This window comes from Halichoerus grypus, chromosome 13 (genome assembly GCF_964656455.1).
Source record: "Halichoerus grypus chromosome 13, mHalGry1.hap1.1, whole genome shotgun sequence".
Taxonomy (NCBI): domain Eukaryota; kingdom Metazoa; phylum Chordata; class Mammalia; order Carnivora; family Phocidae; genus Halichoerus; species Halichoerus grypus.
The window spans coordinates 27,404,066-27,422,743 of record NC_135724.1 but is presented as its reverse complement, the minus strand read 5'-3'; the positions used below and the strand labels follow the sequence as shown (position 1 = coordinate 27,422,743).

General features: G+C 46.8%; 1 protein-coding gene across 3 annotated transcripts in view; it reads right to left on the bottom strand.

Moving 5' to 3' along the window:
• Window positions 1-4,890: 4,890 nt before the first annotated feature.
• EPG5 (ectopic P-granules 5 autophagy tethering factor) overlaps window positions 4,891-18,678 on the bottom strand; it is a 103,815-nt gene continuing 90,027 nt past the window's right edge. For all 3 annotated transcript variants that reach the window (XM_036107576.2, XM_036107577.2, XM_078060376.1), the window contains 5 exons: window positions 13,691-13,933; window positions 11,986-12,202; window positions 11,583-11,798; window positions 9,181-9,295; window positions 4,891-6,854 (listed from right to left, as the gene is read on the bottom strand). In XM_036107576.2, coding sequence (XP_035963469.2) covers window positions 6,672-6,854; window positions 9,181-9,295; window positions 11,583-11,798; window positions 11,986-12,202; window positions 13,691-13,933 — 974 coding nt within the window. In that variant the 3' untranslated portion in view covers window positions 4,891-6,671. The remainder of the gene's footprint in view (window positions 6,855-9,180; window positions 9,296-11,582; window positions 11,799-11,985; window positions 12,203-13,690; window positions 13,934-18,678) is intronic.

Genomic DNA, 18,678 nt, shown 5'->3' with positions numbered 1-18,678 from the left:
TAAGAGCACAGGGGCTCTGTCATGGCAAGCAAGGACCAGAGCCACGGGCGACAGGCGCAGTCAGCACGTGGTCCCCGGCCCCGAAGAAGCCGCGGAGAGAAGAGACCCAGGAGACTGAGCGTTTTCAAGACCGGACTCCCCAGTGTGGCCCAGGGCACACAGCTAGAGCCTTCCCTTCCTCCGTACAGTGCTCTGGGAACGTGAGCCCGTTAGTCCCAAGAGGGGCTTCTGACAGCCCGGAGACTGTCCTCCCCTGCCTCCCACCAACTGCCCCCAGGGATGGGCAGTGGGAGGAAGAGATGACAATGGCCTCGGGTACCCACCCAGATCCACCAAGAGCCCAACACACTTTCCCTGCCCTTGCGGAGCTAACCTTTTATATCAAGATGTGTCTCCGTGAGATAATTTACACTGAAGGTAGGCCCTGCCTGGGGACGGAAGTGACCCACAGTGGGGCTGAGTTTTCACATGCAGCCCCCTTGCTAGCCTGGACGGGAGAGCCGGGGGGCCCCACTGCTCACAGGGCTTCAGGCCAGTGGGACCTTAGAGACCCAGAGTCAGGGGTCCCAGGCTTTGTCCTACCACCAGCCCTGGCCACTTAGGTCAGTGATACTGGTCCCCCGCCCCCAACAACAGCCCCTCACATTTCCTGAGTGCCTCCACCTCTGTGACCTCAGGGAGTTCTCGCTATAAACCCAGGGGACAAGAAAGGCTGCAATTATCCTCATTTACAATGAAGGGAAAATCTCCGGGAGGGAAGTGGCCCCGTCCCAGCTCCTTCCACATCCATGTGCCGCCTCCTCTTTCCCAGGCTTTCCTCCTCTCCTGTGCCCTTCCTCTGTGTCCTGTTTTATGAACTAAAGGGAGAAAAACATGATCTGCCAGTATAAGGATATAGAATTACTTGGGATTGGAACTCTCTGGGTTTCCCTGGGTTTGGGCCCCCAGACCTTTGTCTTCCACAGTCACTTCCAAGTCCTGTGTGCAAGTGACCTCAAAGGGTCCCCAGAGCAGAAGATTGCCCAGACACTCACCTCCATACCTCCACCAAAGGAGGAGGAGGGGTGGGGGAGGCTAAGAGTGGGAAGGAGGGGGAAGGGAAAGGGAAGGTAGGCAGAGGGGCCTTAAGGAAGGTTGATTAAGAAGGACAAGGCAGGGAGCAGGTCAGCCTGGGAAGGCTGAGAGAGTCCAGGGTAAATCTGGTCTAAGCCACAAATTTAGGCGATATTAAAATATGGCGTCCAGGTGAGAGGCCATGTTGGTCACTCTGACCAACAGACCAGGGAATGCAGGGCTGTTTCCTACAAGGGTTTGGCTAACAAAGAAGACCAAGAGGGAAGAGGACTGTCTTCAGAAGAGGAGGAGTTTTCAGAGGAAGATGAAGACCTTCTCTATTCTGGGTTGCCCCACGGTGCCAGGGACCACTTCTGGCCCAGCAAGAAAGCCCACTCATCCAGAGACAGGTAACCGGATTCCTACACTACAAGGAGGTGGCGCAGCTGGCCTCTAAGCCACTTTCCAATCCCTTAATCCTGTGGTTCTATCTGGAAAAGGAAGCCAAACCCAGACAGGGGTGGAAGGGGCCCTGTCCCTGGGTGAAATTCCAAACTGATGTTACTCCCAAAAGTGCAGACCCTCCCACCATACTTTGGCCCATTCAAGATGTGTCTTACAAATGTTAATGAAAACGAATAGTAAGAGCAAGCTCAGGTTCCGAGGTGCCCCACCCCCGCCCACCAACTCTGGCGGTGGAGGCTTCCTGCAGCTTCCGATCCCTCCTCCTCCTCAGGTCACAACCACATCAGACTCCAAGGACTCTCCTGAACTCTCTGGGATCACCAGGGGGCCTCCTGTCTACGCCGGGCCTTAAGCCCCCAAACATTAAATTCTCTTTGAGGCCTTGTGTGCGGTGTGGTGACTTGTCACAATATATAGATTCTACCCACTATGAGCTTTCTAATTTCACCTTTTTCTTAGTGTGATTTCTGGATGACAAGACCTGCCAACCAACTTGCCAAAAAATGAGACCTGTCCACCACATGTAAGTGAAATTTGAATCTGGTTTATTTGCAGAATTTTACTTAAACCAATTCTCATTTCTCCCTGCTTATCATCATTACATAAAAACTCATCCTTTGTACAAGCCTGTAAAATGCTGAACAATGAATAGGAAGTGAATATTGCACATTTAATGAACAAATAAGTTGTGGTAAGGCCACACTAGACACGTGGGAAGGAAAGGGTTAAATACACTTAGGAAGTACTTGTTGCCCCATAAGTGATTTTAAGCCATTGAAAGAAAAATGAATTGTAACCTTCAGTGCTCAGACATACTACATCTGTACATTAAAAAATGAAAGTTATAATAAACAACATTCATTCCTTAAGTGATCTCATTACCCCAAAACAGGGTCAGTAGTTTATTTTTTTCAAGTTATTGTCATCAGAAATCAGGAACCCATCCGGACTAGAGGAAGCATCAACTATAGTTTCTACAGGACACTTGGTGGCTCTATTAAGTGTGAGGATCACCACAGACCAGAACAAGGTCAGTATGAGCACCGGGCTGTAAGCCAAGAACTTTATCCAGCTCAACCCAGATTCAAACGGAAGATCAGTACGAGGATACTTAAAAGTAAAAAAGGCATGTTTGTTTCCAACATTATACTCTCCATTTTGTTTAATAAGACAAAGTTAACTGAGCAGAAAAAAATTCAGCTACTACCTCAAAATAAGCCATAAAGTTGGTCCAAAATGAAGAGTTTTTTTTTTTTTTTTTTAAAGATTTTATTTGACAGAGAGAGACAGCGAGAGAGGGAACACAAGCAGGGGGAGTGGGAGAGGGAGAAGCAGGTTTCCCGCGGAGCAGGGAGCCCGATGCGGGACTCGATCCCAGGACCCCGGGATCATGACCTGAGCCGAAGGCAGACGCTTAACGACTGAGCCACCCAGGCGCCCCATGAAGAGCAGTTTTAAAAGATATGTGCAAAGCCTTATTATAAGCTCATTGTGCTGACAGGTGAGACCAGTCTTGGAAGGAAACGACATTAAACAAGGTCTGGAGTTTGAATCCACCACTAACTGAATGTGCCAACCGCGGGGCACAGCTGCTGAGAGCCGATGCCATCCACGGGGCCTGGGCAGTGGACATGGCTGCTGGGCCCTCGCTGCGGTGACTGACCCCCAGGGCAGGGGCCAGGCAGAGGGCACGGAACGGAAGGAAGCACACTCTCAGACGCCTGCAGGTGAGTGCCGCCTCCAGTTTGTGCCCTTGGAGCCTCATCTGTCTCCCGAGTCCTGGCCCTGCTACTCATGGACACGGCCCTTTTGGAGTACCATGGGCTAACGTGGGCACTTTTCCCAAAGAGCAGCCCTGTTAGACGTTGGGTGGAAGACGGCCAACTGAAGGCACTGAGCATTTAGCCTGAAGACTAAGAGGTGGACGGGTGGGGCCAGAGGCGTGAGGAGGTCTGGGAGTGTTGGAAGATTTGTCCGAGGAGTAGGAGTAGAGCAGCCCCGGCCTGGCCTGCTCCTGCCAAACCGTTACCGATGTTATCAGGCCAGCTTTGGTGCTACGTAAAGTAGAACTAGAGAGAGAGCTGGTCACTGGCCACCTGGCCTTGCCCACGAAGGGGGGGACTACTGGCCTGGGGGCTGCCGGGGAGGGGCAAAGGAGAAGGCAGGAGGGGGTCAGCAGGGGAGGCTGGAAGAGCAGGGCTGGGGATCCCTGCTGAATGAGAAGTGGGACCAGATGAGCTTTAATGTCCCTGCTGACTTCAGTCACGATTGTACAACATTTGCTTCCTGCTCCAGAAGAAATCATTAAGCTTAGTATTAAAAACCCAGTAGAAAACTGAGTATCACCTTCATTCAAAAGGAAGAAAGGCCATGCACACTCTACCTTGTACAACGTGGACACACTGACTTTAGTAACCGAGCGGGAGGAACGCGGTTGGCACTTGGTTAAAGTGAGGTCAGGCTACTCTGGGGGTTTGCATCTTCTGGGTAGGCTTGCCCCCGCCTCAGGACTGAGCGACTCCCGCAACCCCAGGAAGCAGATGTGACTGAGCCCCAAACAGATCATGAGGTCCTCTGCGTGCCCAGGAGCTTTGGGAACATGCGGGGCGGGTCCCAAATCCTCCAGCAGGCTGGGCACACATCAGCACCACCTCCTGTCCTCAGCGTCTGCGCCTCCCAGCTTTCCGCCATGTTCACTTGTCACAGGCGTGGGAGCCTGGGGAGGGAGACCGAGGGTGCCTCTCGGACCGAGCTCTGCGTGCTGCGGAGCTGGGGGAGACGGGGTGGGGTGGGGGGGCAGAAGCAGGGGAGGTGCTCGTCATGGGCCAGGAAGCTGCCAGACACCCCTGTGGGAAGCAGGTGCCGCCCGTGGCAGGTGCAGGGCAGGTGTGCGCAGGTGCGGGCAGGTGTGGGCCAGCGGGCCTCCAGCACTGCTCGGAGCGGGCGGCCTGGGGCCGGCTGGATCCGGACAGCCGTGCACAGCACGGGTAACAGCGTCCGAAACCGGCCCTGCGCACTCCGGAGGCCGACTACTCTCGGCAGCAAAGGCGCGTTACTCCTGAAAGCCAACGGGGAGGCCGGTCTCTTCCGCCCCAGGAGGCCGCAGCAGCGCTGCCACCTTCTGAAGCATCTCACGGTCTTTAAAGCGCTTTCTTGGCCCAGAGCAGCTCGGAGGAACCGAGCGGGGAGCCAAGCTCCCACTGCTGCTAAGCCTGAAGGAGTCAGAGAGGAGGCGCTTTCACCGACCCCCTCTGATAATCAAGTTCCAGTGTCAAATGAAACAGAGCACATCAGGCCGAAAGCCTGCATCGACTTCAACTGAAATACTTGACAAGATAGTGTGAGGTCCCTAAAATTCGTAGTCTTGCCAGCTACAACCAAAGGTTGGTTTTATTTTTGATGATTTTTACAGACCAAACACATTATAAATATTACAAACCTTCGAAAATTAATAATCATAATTTTCTTTAAAATGTACATACTGTCACTCAAAAATGTTCACATTCTAGGATACCAATAATTACAGCTTCCTCAGAGAAAAGAGCACACAAAACCCCTCCTGTCGTAAAATCTTTGTTGCCAAATCGGCCACCAAACTGCTCACAGCTTCTAACACTTTCTTACACAGCACAGGGAAGCTGCCTGATGTTGAAAGTGGAGAGAAGCAAAACGCAGGCTAGCTGTGACGCGCCCCTCTGAGACGGACACCTCGTGCCCTACACAACTCGGAGGCTGCACGGGGATGAGCTCTGTGAGGCAGAAGTGTTCTGTCCGACTAGAGAAGTTTGAAATGAAGAACAGCTCCTGCACACTTCCACGTGTTGGGGGAGGTACTACATAGGATATCTGAAAAAGAGATTATCACTCCGTTAACCTAGATCCCTACCCCCTGCTAAGAGCTCTCAGTTCAGGTATTTTTAGGTAAATACCCTTGGGTTATAAGTAACCCATGAACAGAAGACATATTATGCAAGCTGAACAAACAAAACCAATTCTGAGCCAAGAGAATTAGGAAGACAAAAGTCAAACTGTTCATTCCGGGGGCGGAAATGACGAGAGCAAGAAGCTGGCGACAGAACAAGGCCACACTACAGAAAGGCATTGGTAATGAGTGAGCTGTTACCAACAACAGAAGGCACAGGGCTACTGGGAAAAGCCCAATGTCCATGGACAAGTGCTTCAGCAGGTGTGCTAACTTCACCTGACTTTACATGTGGAATGAAGAAACACACAGGGACCCAGAGCATCAAGTTCTCAGACTCTCTTTCTAGACAGCAAGGCCTTCCGATTTCAAGCCTGGTGTCTACCAAGAGTTGCGAACTCTGATGTCTACAGGGACGGAGGAAGTGACCTGAGTGAGGGAATGGGCTGGGGTAGGCTCCACAGAGATTATGTCTACAGTGAGCACACTCTCCACCATGGGGGTCACACAAAACACGCCACCAGTGTGCCACCTCGGTTCACAGGGATGTCTCCTTCTCCATAAGGACCACAGCTGGATGGAAATGGACTTGTCACCATCTCTGCTGTCCACTACAATCAGGATCAAGTGGCCCCATTTTAGACAATGACTCACTTTAATTCAGCGTTCTTATCTCCATTCTGAGGGAAGTGATACTTTTAAGCTGGTGTATTTCCCCACCTGTGAGAAATGCAGAAATTTTCTAAGCTTTTTTTACCTGGAAAGAACACAAATGGGGTTCAAAAGTGAGGGTTCTACATGACTCCCAAAGCGGTTGGATCTGGCACAGCAGTCTTGAGATTTAAATAAAATAGGGAAGACAGAAATGGAGACACAGAAGAGCTCTGTGTGGGGTCCTGTGAGGTGACTGGGGCTCCAGCAGCTGAGAGTGGTTCTGTGCCCAAGGGGGACTCAGTAAGTTTCTCCTGTCGGGTGAACATAAAAACTAAAAAGGCCCCAAGAAGTTTCAAGAACTAAGAAAACACACACACACACACACACACACGCACACACGCACACACACATGCGCATGCGCAACAGAATTATCTAGTGCCTCCCGACTTGCATTGCAGTCAGCAAACTCATTGGCCAAACTGAGCTCTGCAGTGAGACTGAGCGAAGTTACTTGTGCAACAGCAAAGTTAAATGTAAACGTAAACAGCAACAGGGTTTCTTGAGATACTCAGTGTCACTATCGTATGTTGTCCAAATAATGCACTTCTGGATAGAGACAGTTAACAAGAAGAGCCAGGAAGCTTTTCCCATCTTGGAGGCAATGGCCAGGATGCTTTATAAATTGTGCAGCTTGTGATATCTGATCCTGGTATTCAACATACTGCTTATTTGATGTCAAGGATTCAAGAGCAGTCAGAGCCTAAAAGACACGAAGACAAGAGGGTTAAGCATACAGACGCATACAACGTGATTCCCTCAGGTGCAGCACACCTGCCGTTATCTGCTACGACCGTGAGCCTCTGGGAAGCTTACAGAACTACAGGTCCCAGAGGCAGGCACTCACTGATTAACCACAGCGGAAGGAAGCCAGCAACTCAAGTTTCTCCGGCTTCGGCCGCCTTCCACATCCAGCCCTCCCTCCTCCTGGCCTGTGCTGTTTCCCAACCCTTCTGCACAGAGAGCCCCTGCTGCAAGCCCCTCAACCGGAAATCCCAGGTGCCAATGGCCTGTGCGATGTTTGATTTGCTGTTGGGTTTGTTCTCACGTTACAAAATCATGTCATATTAAGCTAACTGTATGAAATTCAAAAGAAACCAGTGTCTAAGTGCTGCTGAGGATAAACAATAAGGTAGTTCAATCAGTCAACAAACGAAGTACAGATCAAGTTCCTCCGGCTTTGCCCGCCAGAAACAATGAAGGTGCTCCCATGACCTTTTTTTTTTTTTAAGATTTTATTTATTTATTTGACAGAGACGGACAGCGAGAGAGGGGACACAAGCAGGGGCAGAGGCAGAGGGAGAGGGAGAAGCAGGCTTCCTGCGGAGCAGGGAGCCCGATGTGGGGCTCGATCCCAGGACCCTGGGATCCTGACCTGAGCTGAAGGCAGACGCTTAACGACTGAGCCACCCAGGCATCCCACGCCCCTCTTTACATTCTTTAATCCCATAATTTTAAAATTTCTTTCCTTCATAGTGGGAGAAGTGAAAAAGACTATTTGGAGAAAACAAAATCAGGGTAACAGTTCTTAGTGGAGGGGGAGTTTTATTTTCCAGCTATACAAGTTCACCCACCCCCAGGATGGTGAATGTGCCCATCAAGTCCCCCACACCTTCCCCTCTCAGAGATGCGGACCACTGCACTAGCGAATATAGATTAAATGGCAGAATTTGCTTGGCTCAGTAAACAAGGACGGAGAAGATTTTGAGGATGGTAAACGAACTGGCAGCTTAGAAGTAAATGGCCAGAGGGTTGGAGACAGAAGTCTTGGAGTGGAAAATAAACTGAAGAGATTTGGGTACCAACCTAACTGCTGTGTGAAGAGAGTTCAACCTAAGAACAGGAAGCACTGGGGCTGAGCGGGAGCCAGGCCTGAAGGGAACGCAGGCAGAGAGGCGAGGCTCAGGGGACCTCCTCTGATGCAGGAGGGCGTCAGACGTCTCAAATACACCCGGAAATGGGTCGTGCTGACTTCACAACCGGCCCTCGGGACAATCACCTGCCCACCTGTGGGGTTCACACATGGCTCACCGATGACTTTGGGGACTGAGAGAGCAGTTGTCAGGTCAGTCCGGGACAAGTATCAGGTCTTACATAGACCAAGAAGCCTGTGAAGAACCTGCCGACTGGATCACTGGACGCTTGCTCTCGATACCCAGGAGGTCACCTGGCCCGGGGCTAGCCTGGACACTGCAAGGCTGCAGAGGAGGAAGAGCTGGGGGTGCAAGCGCCAAGAGGGCGAGGTGGAGCCACCCGGCTGAGTGATCCCGGCCCAGCACGTGCAAGCTAGCGCGCCCGCCCCTCTGCGCTCCCCTTCCTCACCACACACAGCCAGGACAGGAACCGTCCCTAGCGTCTGGGGTGGTTAGGAGGGTCTGTCTGGTGAGTGAAGACTTACAACAGGGCCTGGCACGTAGTGAGGACTCAAGAACGCTAGCCATCGTTTTATCTGAGCCACCTCTGTACGCACGCGGCCAGCCTTTTGCAGGTGCAGGAATGGGACCGCTGCCACGTGGCCGTCCGTGTTCTAGAACAAACTAGCATTTCTCACAGCTGCCGCTCTGTCCGGGTTTGGTTATTCCAACAGCAGCCAGCAGTGGTCAACCTCCAGACTCACAAAACAGGAGCTGCTTCCTTGGTTCCCAGCTACAGCTCAGCTAACCTCACTGGTCTTCACTGTGGCCCCAGCTTCTGGGCCAGTGCCCAGCCCCCAGCAGGTGGCCGGTCAGCACACCACGTTCATCAGAACCAGATCTGATCCTGGACTGGCTTGCCTGCCCACGGCCTTGCTTCTTCTACGACGGCAGTGACAGTGCTCGAGGCAAGCGCCTACGAAGACGGTTTAAAATCTGACGCAGGCCGGTGCAGTAACCATTTTCCGGGGCGCAGAGCATACTGATGAGCTACTCCTGAAAACCATGACCTCGTGTTGTCGTCGTGTGTAAGGACCAGCGCTGCCCCCTCCCCGCCTCCTGGGCAGGTCGACGGAAGGACTCCTACCCAGGAACTGTAAAGCTGTTTTTACTGACCTGCTGAGCTTTTGGGGTCAGATGTAATTCCGTGCCAGGCTTCAAACGGATCTGATCCTCGGAAGGAACCTGAACTGAAAGGAAGGCGGCCATGCCTCGAGCAACCACTCGGAACCTTAGGTGTCAAGGAGAGGTCAGAAGTAAATGACTATTAAAGTAAATATTTTAAAGTAAATACCACATTTTCTCTTTAAAAACAAGATAAACACATTTCAGACCTAATGTTGCTGTTAGCATTTGCAGGAAAATCTTAAAAAAGATCAAGAAGGAGCATTAATCTTCCTTTCCATTATACTGCCCCAACAATGTAAGCAACATTCAGACTCAAGAATAAAAGTGCTGCCAATAGCCAAACTGTGGAAAGAGCCAAGATGTCCATCCACAGATGAATGGATAAAGAAGATGTGGTATATATATACAATGGAATATTATGCAGCCATCAAAAGGAATGAGATCTTGCCATTTGCAACGACGTGGATGGAACTGGAGGGTATATAGCTGAGCGAAATTAAGTCAAACAGAGAAAGACATGTATCATATGACCTCACTGATATGAGGAATTCTTAATCTCAGGAAACAAACTGAGGGTTGCTGGAGTGGGGGGTGGGGTGGGAGGGATGGGGTGACTGGGTGATGGACACTGGGGAGGGTATGTGTTCTGGTAAGCGCTGTGAATTGTGCAAGACTGTTGAATCTCAGATCTGTACCTCTGAAACAAATAATGCAATATATGTTAAGAAAGAAAAAAAGAAGAAGAAGAATGTAGCAGGAGGGGAAGAATGAAGGGGGGGAAATCGGAGGGGGAGAAGAACCATGAGAGACGATGGACTCTGAAAAACAAACTGAGGGTTCTAGAGGGGAGGGGGGTGGGAGGATGGGTTAGCCTGGTGATGGGTATTGAGGAGGGCACGTTCTGCATGGAGCACTGGGTGTTATGCACAATGAATCATGGAACACTATATCTAAAACTAATGATGTAATGTATGGGGATTAACATAACAATAAAAAAATTAAAAAAAATTAAAAAAAATAAAATTAAAAAAAAAAAGTGCTGCAAGCATGTAGAATAACTGGAACTCTCAGACATTGCTGGTGTGAATGTGAGAGATGGTGCAAGAAAATCGGTTCTGGCAGTTACTCAGTAACAGAGTAACCATATGACCCAGCAATTCCACTCCTGGGCATATACCCAAAAGAACAGAAAACAGGTGTTCTAACAAAAATTTGTAAACGAATTTCATAACGGCACTATTCACAACAGCCAAAAAGTGTAAACGACCCAAATGCCTATCAACTGATGAATGGATAAACAAAATGTGGGACACATCATATACTGGAATATGACTCAGCCATTAAAAGGAGTGGGGTATGGACTTATGATAAAACATGGGTGAGTCCTGAAACTTCATGCTATGTCACAGAAGCCAGACACGAGGCCACATACTACATGATTCCATTTATATGAAATGTCCAGAAGAGACACAATAAAGTCGGAAAGTCAATTAGTGGCTGCCAGAGATGCAGGGGACAGGGGTCTAGGGAGTAACTATGTGATGAGCATAGCATTTCCTGTTGGGGTGACAGAAACATGTGGTGATGGCTGCAACACTGTGTATGTACTAAATGCTACTGAATTGTACATTTTAAAAGAGCTGCCATGATAAATTTTATGTTACGTGTAGTCTACCACAACTTAAGTGAATCAAAATCACATACTCCTGCTAAATTCTATCACAAACAAAGAGACATGGTGTGAACCCGTATGGATTGAGTGATTCCCAAAGTTGCAACAAGAGGATGGGCTATTCCACCAAGAATGCTGACATGAGAATGGGAGCAGAACTCGTTTCAACACTGATAAGGGCTTGGAAAGAAAACCATTATGCAAATAAATAAGATAAAATGGGAGGCTAGTGGCAAATTCTTTCATGCCTCAGAATTTTTTAGCAACAAAAACTTAAGACTTGTTTCTCATTACTTATTCTTCTTATCAGTTAACTTTAACTCATCTTGACTTACAGTTCTAGGAGACTGCTTCGTGGGGCCTGGGCAGCCCTGACAAAGTATGCAATGAAGCAGCTAACTGGGGTATTTTCACCTAACCCTGCACACCGTCACTGGCTCAAAACCAGACAGAAATCAGCAGTGTGGTCAGGTTACAAAGCCAAAATACAACAAGAGATACTACTAAGAAAGCATTCTTTAAACGTGAAAACAAAGTTGTTTTAAAATGAGAAAAAAAAAATGTTTTTGTAAAATATAAAGATGTAATCAGGTGATTTTTTTCCCCCTTAATCTATAGGGGAACCCTAGCCTAGCCCTTAAGTCAAAAAACCTACTAAAGTATTACAATCCCTAAGTAGGAGCAGAAGCTGAGGCCCACTTAGAAGGTGCTTCCTTACCTGTTAGACAGGGGTGACTTCCGGCCCAGCCCAATTGCCCCCAGAATCCCAGAGCTGAGCCTCTCCTCGGCCAGCAGGCTCAGCCTGCTCTGAAGCATGAGCAGAATTCGAACGACAGATTCTATCAAGACCGAGTCACTCTGCTCCGCTTGAATCAGGGACAGCTGCAGGACTTGGTGCCACCACAAAAACAGCTTGGCCTCTTCCTGCGTGGAGCTGGGGTGGGAGGGTGGGGGAGGACCAGGAGGAAAATAAAATTAGAAGTGGATTCTTTCCACTCGCATTTAACTGAAAGTCCACATTTGAATTTTAAGTATAGGGGACATTCAGTACTTTAAAAGCTTAGGCTAACAGATAATATTAATATAGTGAGTGTAATATGGCAGCCACAGGGCCAACAAACCTTGGATACACCTGTTCCAACCACTTGCTTAAGATGAGCAGCACTTTCATTTCGTTCCTCAGAGTCTGTTCACTATTTAAACACTGAAGCACGTAGACATAGAGAGTCAGGTAACTGCCGAGGGACAGGCACTCCTGCAGAAATTCCTCTATGGTAAGCTCAGGAACTTGAAGGGACACCAGAATGGGGCCCCAGCCTAAATTCTGATTGAGGGAACCTAAGAAAAGAGCACCAAGAAAAGACAGCAAGATAAAAACAGGAATCAAATTATTTAACTGCTGTCATGAATCTTTTCACTTGAGGCTTCACATCAAGCCCATGGGACCCCGGAGGCCACCCAAGGGAAGCATGCCGGGAGGCTCAGACTGGAAAGCCCGCACACTGAGTGCCTATCCCCTGCTAGCCACTGTGGAGGGGCCGAAGTCAGAACTGAGCACTGTGTTCTCAGAGTCACCCTTCTCATCATTTTATGGTCATTAAAATCGCAGGTAGACACTGCCTGTCCGGTCATCCAAGGGTCTTAACTTCATCTAATACCTTTTAAGTATGTTATGAAAATGTATGCTTTTCCAAGGAAAATTATTATTCTATCCAACTGAAGTATTTCCCCTTTTTAAAGCTTAGCTGGATTCATCCCTCGACGGAAGTCAATTGAAAAAAAATTTTTTTTGATTTTAGTAACATGAATGAATTTGAAGCAGGAGTGTTATCCTTATGGTTCTCAAGTCTTTGGGGGGAATGACGGTGGGGAGACGGTGACATGCACAGCACCTTCCATGGGGGGACACGGGTACAGGTCATGGTCTGCCAGGAAAGGGCAGGGACAGGTTATGGGCACCTCCCGGCATTCTTGCTCTAACACCCTTCTTTCTCTCCTACTGTGTGCACAATGTATATCTGGGTATCAGAGTTGAGTAGTGCTAATCCAAGCCATTCTTCTTAACCAGACCACGTTGTTTCCAGAATCAGAGTTTAGAGGGAGGTTAGGGAATAAGAAAGATTTTTAAAAGGTAGGGGTGGGGTGGAGATTGACCTCTTCGTAATAGTTCAAAAGATGTGACAAAAAGCAATAAAAAACTTACATGAAAACTCATTTTAACAAGTGACAAAATAGAGAAAAATAACACAGTGGGTCTTATTATAAAGATTCTGGTTTTAGGGGCGCCTGGGTGGCTCAGTTGGTTAAGCGACTGCCTCCAGCTCAGGTCATGATCCTGGAGTCCCGGGATCGAGTCCCGCATCGGGCTCCCTGTTCGGCAGGGAGTCTGCTTCTCCCTCTGACCCTCCCCCGTCTCATGCTCTCTCTCTCTCTCTATCTCATTCTCTCTCTCAAATAAATAAATAAAATCTTTAAAAAAAAAAAAAGATTCTGGTTTATAGCATTTGTTTTGAAGAGCGTAGCTAGGCCTGTGACTTACACGACGTGCCTCCCATAAAAGGGCCAGTCTGACATCCAAACCCACTGTAAAGTGAATTAGAGGTTCCCTCCACGGAAACATGGCTGTGCTGACAAACATGGGCCATAGGTTCTCACGCTAACTGCAGATCTTTGCAAACAAAACAAAATACATACTGAAGTATCAGCTACATTAACAAGGAAATCTGCGTGGCGCAATCACCCGCTGGGGAGGGTCTGGAAAGATACCTCCTTCTGACAAAGCTTTGCTCTCGCCTGAAAAGGACCAACCTAAAGAGAGCTTCGCACCTTCTTTGAAGTAGGCAGTGATGCAGGCTTCCGTGGTCTCGGCCATGTGGCGGACAGAAGCCAGGCTCTGACAGGCTGCTGTTAAGAGGGGCAGGACCACCAGCCCGTGCACTTTCTGTCCAATCCAGGTCCGGACACTGCCCCGGAGGAACTCTGCCGTTGGAATAGTCGCATTGTTCATCATCATTAGGACTTCCATAAAGAGGCTGCTGAGGGCCATGTGGCGGGTTTGGCTGTCCATGTCTGCGGGGGAACATAGACACACCCCGTGAGAGGCTGCTGGAACGGCGACGCGAATGTGAGCAACTTCGGCTGCACTCTGGGCACATTTTACAATTTACAAATACTGTGGATGGTGCTTAGCTGGTAAGGATAGGATGCAGCACATCAGTACTTTGTAAGGGCACAGTAGGAACCACTGAGAGACCCCTGGTTACAGCGGGTGGCCGAGCAATACTTTAATAGAGAGACATACCAAGTTGGCATGAAAGACTAAACTATTTATCAGAACATGCTTACTTAGACTTTAGCTTCCAAACTTTGCTCATTTGGAAAACCAAGTAGGCAGATCTCAGAAGTCACCTGGTAAACGGACTAGAAAAATACCTCCACCCTCACCACTACCAAAGCTATCAATATCCTGGAGTGATTTACAAGGAATAGAGGTTATTACTTAAAACAAAATATAAAAGTAAGGAAAAGAAACACCTTTTAAACCTTCTTAAAAGAGCTCCTAACTTAAACAGCTCTTATTTCCTTGTTTTTTAAATGGAAAAAGAAAAGTGGACAGACTGATAATTTAAATGGGTCTTTCAAAAAAACTGAGAGATGAAAAGAGCACAGCGTATAAGAAAAAGCAAATTCATTGTACAAGACACCTGCAAATGAGCAGGTTACGGAGGTAGATTCCTTCCTCACATCCCAAAACAGAAAACCTTTTTCGCAGGCTATAGTTTTTGCCAACTACTTCTAGCTCTCCTTAAGCTAGGTAAAATTTTTTTAATGGAATAGAAGTGGGGCTTTGTCACCACAAGCCTCCCGTATTGACGTCAGCGAGGGCAGGGGAGTCTGGGTCATACTCGCCACACCTATCAAATCAAACTCGCCCACCTGCAAGTGTTAAATAAACTCTAACAACGTTACTGTAAGACCTACTTATTATGATCAAAGCAAGGACTTCAGGAACCAAAGTTCTAGACGTAAGTTCAACAATGTCTATGTGTGAGTGCATATTTTGTCATGTATTCCTATGGGTATGGGCATTCTTCTCTAAGGCCTTATCTCTGAATTTCAGCTCAAAAGCAACTGTAATTTTAATGTGCCTTTTAATGATGACTCATAGGAACAAAAAACTCATACAGTAAGCCTCCTAACAGATCCCACCCTCTCCTCTCCTCTCCCTATGCATCATCAACACAGCCAACAAATGTTTTCTTAAAAACCAGATCTGATCCCGTCATTCTTCTGAGGAAGATCTTTCTAGAACACCCTCCCCTCCTGTGCTTGGCCAGCTATTATCTGACCTTCACGGCCTAAACACATTTGATCAACTCTAAAACCCTTTCTCCGGTATCGCCTGCTAATTTTTCTTTTTTTCTTTTAACACTGACTGGGTGTTACTGGTTAGAGGGGCTGATGCTAAAAGGTCAGGTGCACTATCCCATTTCATGCTTACAACACCCATATGAAACAGGTATGACTATTATCCCCACTTTGCAGATGAAGTTATACAACTTGTACAAGATCACACAGCAGGTGGAACACCCAGGCAGTCTGGTCCCAGAATCTGCTTTTTACCTACCATATTATATACCCTGTGCGGTAAATCTATATTGCAGGTATGTACAAGAAATTTCAACTGATTTTTTGTTCACCAATTCTAACCAACTCAGACAGTGACACCAGCTTTCAATTGCTGTGCTTCCCTAAATACTACAGTTGCCTACTTTCAAACAGTATTTAACTAAACATTAAAACGTTTGTGAGATTCATCCACGTCGTGGCAGATTTTCACTGTTGCATTCTATTATACGAATATACTACAACAATTCATCCTTTCTACTGAACACACGGGTTGTTTCCGGTTTTGGATCCCCTCAGATGCATAGCTACAGACACTGTTCACGTTTCCCAGGGCACAGGTGCATTTCTTTTGGAATATTCCAAGGAGCGGAATTCTGAATTGTAGGATATGCAAACTAGTAGATGACGGATGCCAAACTTTTAAAACTGGTTGTACCAATTTCCTCTGTGATCAGCAGTTCATGAGTTACATTCATCCACATACTTGCCAACTTTGTATCGAAACCTTCTTAACTGTACTCATTCTGGTGGATGTGTCATCATCTGTCACTAAGGTTTTAATTTGCATTTCCCTGATTATTAACACGGTTAGCACCTTTCTGTAAATATACTGGTCATTTAGATATTCTCTTTTGTAGAATGTCAATTCAAGGGTCTTGTTCATTTTTTCTACTGGGTTGTCTTTTTCTCCCTTCTTTTATCCAGTGTGATCATTTTAGTCACTCATATTTAATGTTAATTACTGATGTAACTGGGTCTAAATCTACAATCTTACAATGTACTTTCCATTTATTCCCCAAATTCTACATCCCTTTTTCTCTCTTTTACTTCATTATTTCTTATTCTATTTTCTCTCTTTTGGTCTGGAAGTTAAACACCATTCCAACATTCTTACAGCAGGTGCCTTACCAACTACACGTGCACTCTTGACTTTTCAAAAGTCTGATGTTAACTGGCTCCAAGGCAGTGCCAGGGCTCTGTAACATTCTAACTCCTACCAGCTCTCCCTGCTGGTGCCTTATCCCCGGGAGGCATTTCTATTATTACTGTTTTAGACAGTCATGTTTCATGTAGATTCACCTACACGTTTATCTGCCACTTTCATTGTTCTTCACACTCACTCTCTTCCTACTTATCTTCTCCAGATTATTATCTCTTTCTTTCCACAGTCTTTGATCGTATTTTGCTATTCTTTTTATAACCTCTTAAGCTGGATTCTTATCTTATTAGCCTTCATCTTTTTAAAATTTTAATATAAGCACTGAAGGCCAAGAAACTAAGTCCCACTTTAGCTGCACCCCACAAGTTTGGATGCATTCTGTTTTTTTATCCAGTTCCAAATCTTCTAAATTTCTATTATGACTGCTTCTTTGGTCATCATCAGTTAGTTAAAAGTTTGCTTCTTACTTTCTAGGGTACAGTTGTATTTTGTTACTGATTCCTAAGCTGACTGCACTGTGGCCTGTTGCACACCAGTCCTTTGGGATTGGTGGAGACTGGCTTTAAGCTGAACAAGGGTGAGGTTCCTTAGCCATTGTGCAGGGGACTCATCCCGCATATACAGGGCACATCTTGTCCACGTGCGCACTACACCCAGTGGGGCTCTTCAGACTTCCTAAAGCCTTACTGATTCTCCTTCGACTTCATCAATTACTGTGAGATGTGTGGCAAAATCTCTTACTGTGAGTGAATCTGACTTTTCTCTTCCTAATTTTGTCAGCTTTCACTTCAGGTATTTGCAGTTGCTGCTGTATTATTAGGTACAAATACATTTATCATTAATATATGCTCCTGGTGGATTAAACCTTTTATCAATTTCCAATGACTCTATCTCTACTAATGCTTTTATTTATTTTTTGTCATGCAACTTCAAAGCAGGGAAACACCCTAGAGATCACCTGGCTCTGTAATGCTTTCTGCTTCACAGTCCTGTCTGCCCAATATTAATCTACTACGCCAGCTTTCTATTTTAATAATTGCCTGATATGATTGCCTTATAGAAAGCTTTCTATATCCTCTGCTCTATATGTACTTTTTAGAAACAGCTTAAGGCTGGATGTTCATTATTAATTCAGTCTGACAAACTTTCGTCTTTTAAGCTGAATATCTGTCCATTTACATTTACTGATGTATTTAAATTTTACCATCTTATTTTGGTTATTTTTCTCACCTTCTCCAAGCTTCTTTTCTTGCCTTCTTTGGACTGAATGCACTTTGGCCATTCCTTTTTATCTCCCTCCACTAACTTGGAAATTATACATTTTATTTCTATTCTTTTAGTGAATTTCTTAGCAATTTCAACATTCACATTTTACCAAGATGTAAATTTAGTCAATTTATTGACCCTCTCAAACCATACTAAAACTTTAGATGCTTTTAAGTCAACCTCCTTCCTAACTTATATGTACTTGTGGCCATATAGTTTAATTTTTGCTTTTGCTTTTTAAACTCCTAAATGCATGGTTACATAGTTTTCCATATGTGCCTAACATTTTATTACTTTCTCTGCTTACTTTTCCTGCTTATAATCCAAGCCTTTTTACTTGTGATCACTCTACTTCTACCCAAAGAACATGCTTTAGGATTTCCTTCAAGTGATGTCATGGGGACAAACAATCTCAGTTTTCAATGAAAGTATCTTTGTATCACCCTCATCCTTGCAAGATGGTTTCTCTTAGTTTACAGCTCCAGGTTACAAGTCACTTCCGCACAGCACACTGAAGCTGTTCCACTGTCTTAGCTTCCTTTGTTGCTACTGAGAAGTCAGCAGTGTAAACGTTCCTTTGTAGGTGTCCGTCCGTCCCTCCTTCCTGGATGTGAAAGTTCTTTCCTTTTTCCCTGGTGCTCGTGCAGCATCACCACAGTGTGACAGTGTGTAGAGATGTGCATTTCTCTGTCCCGCTTAGGATCTGCTGGGTTCACTGAATCTAAGGAGTGTTGTGCTCATCGGCCCTGGAAAATTCTCAGCCCTGCTGTCTCTCCAGCTATTCCTGCCTCCCCCCAGGTCTGTCTGTCCTCTCCGGGAATTCTGACTGGATGACTGCATGTATGTTCCATCTTCCCAGCCTGTCCCCCAGGCCCTCTAACCTCGCTTCCATGTTCTTTCTCTGTCTGTTCTACATTCTGGACACTATGTTCATATGTATTCTCCAGTTTACTAATTTTCTCTTCAAATGAGTTGAACC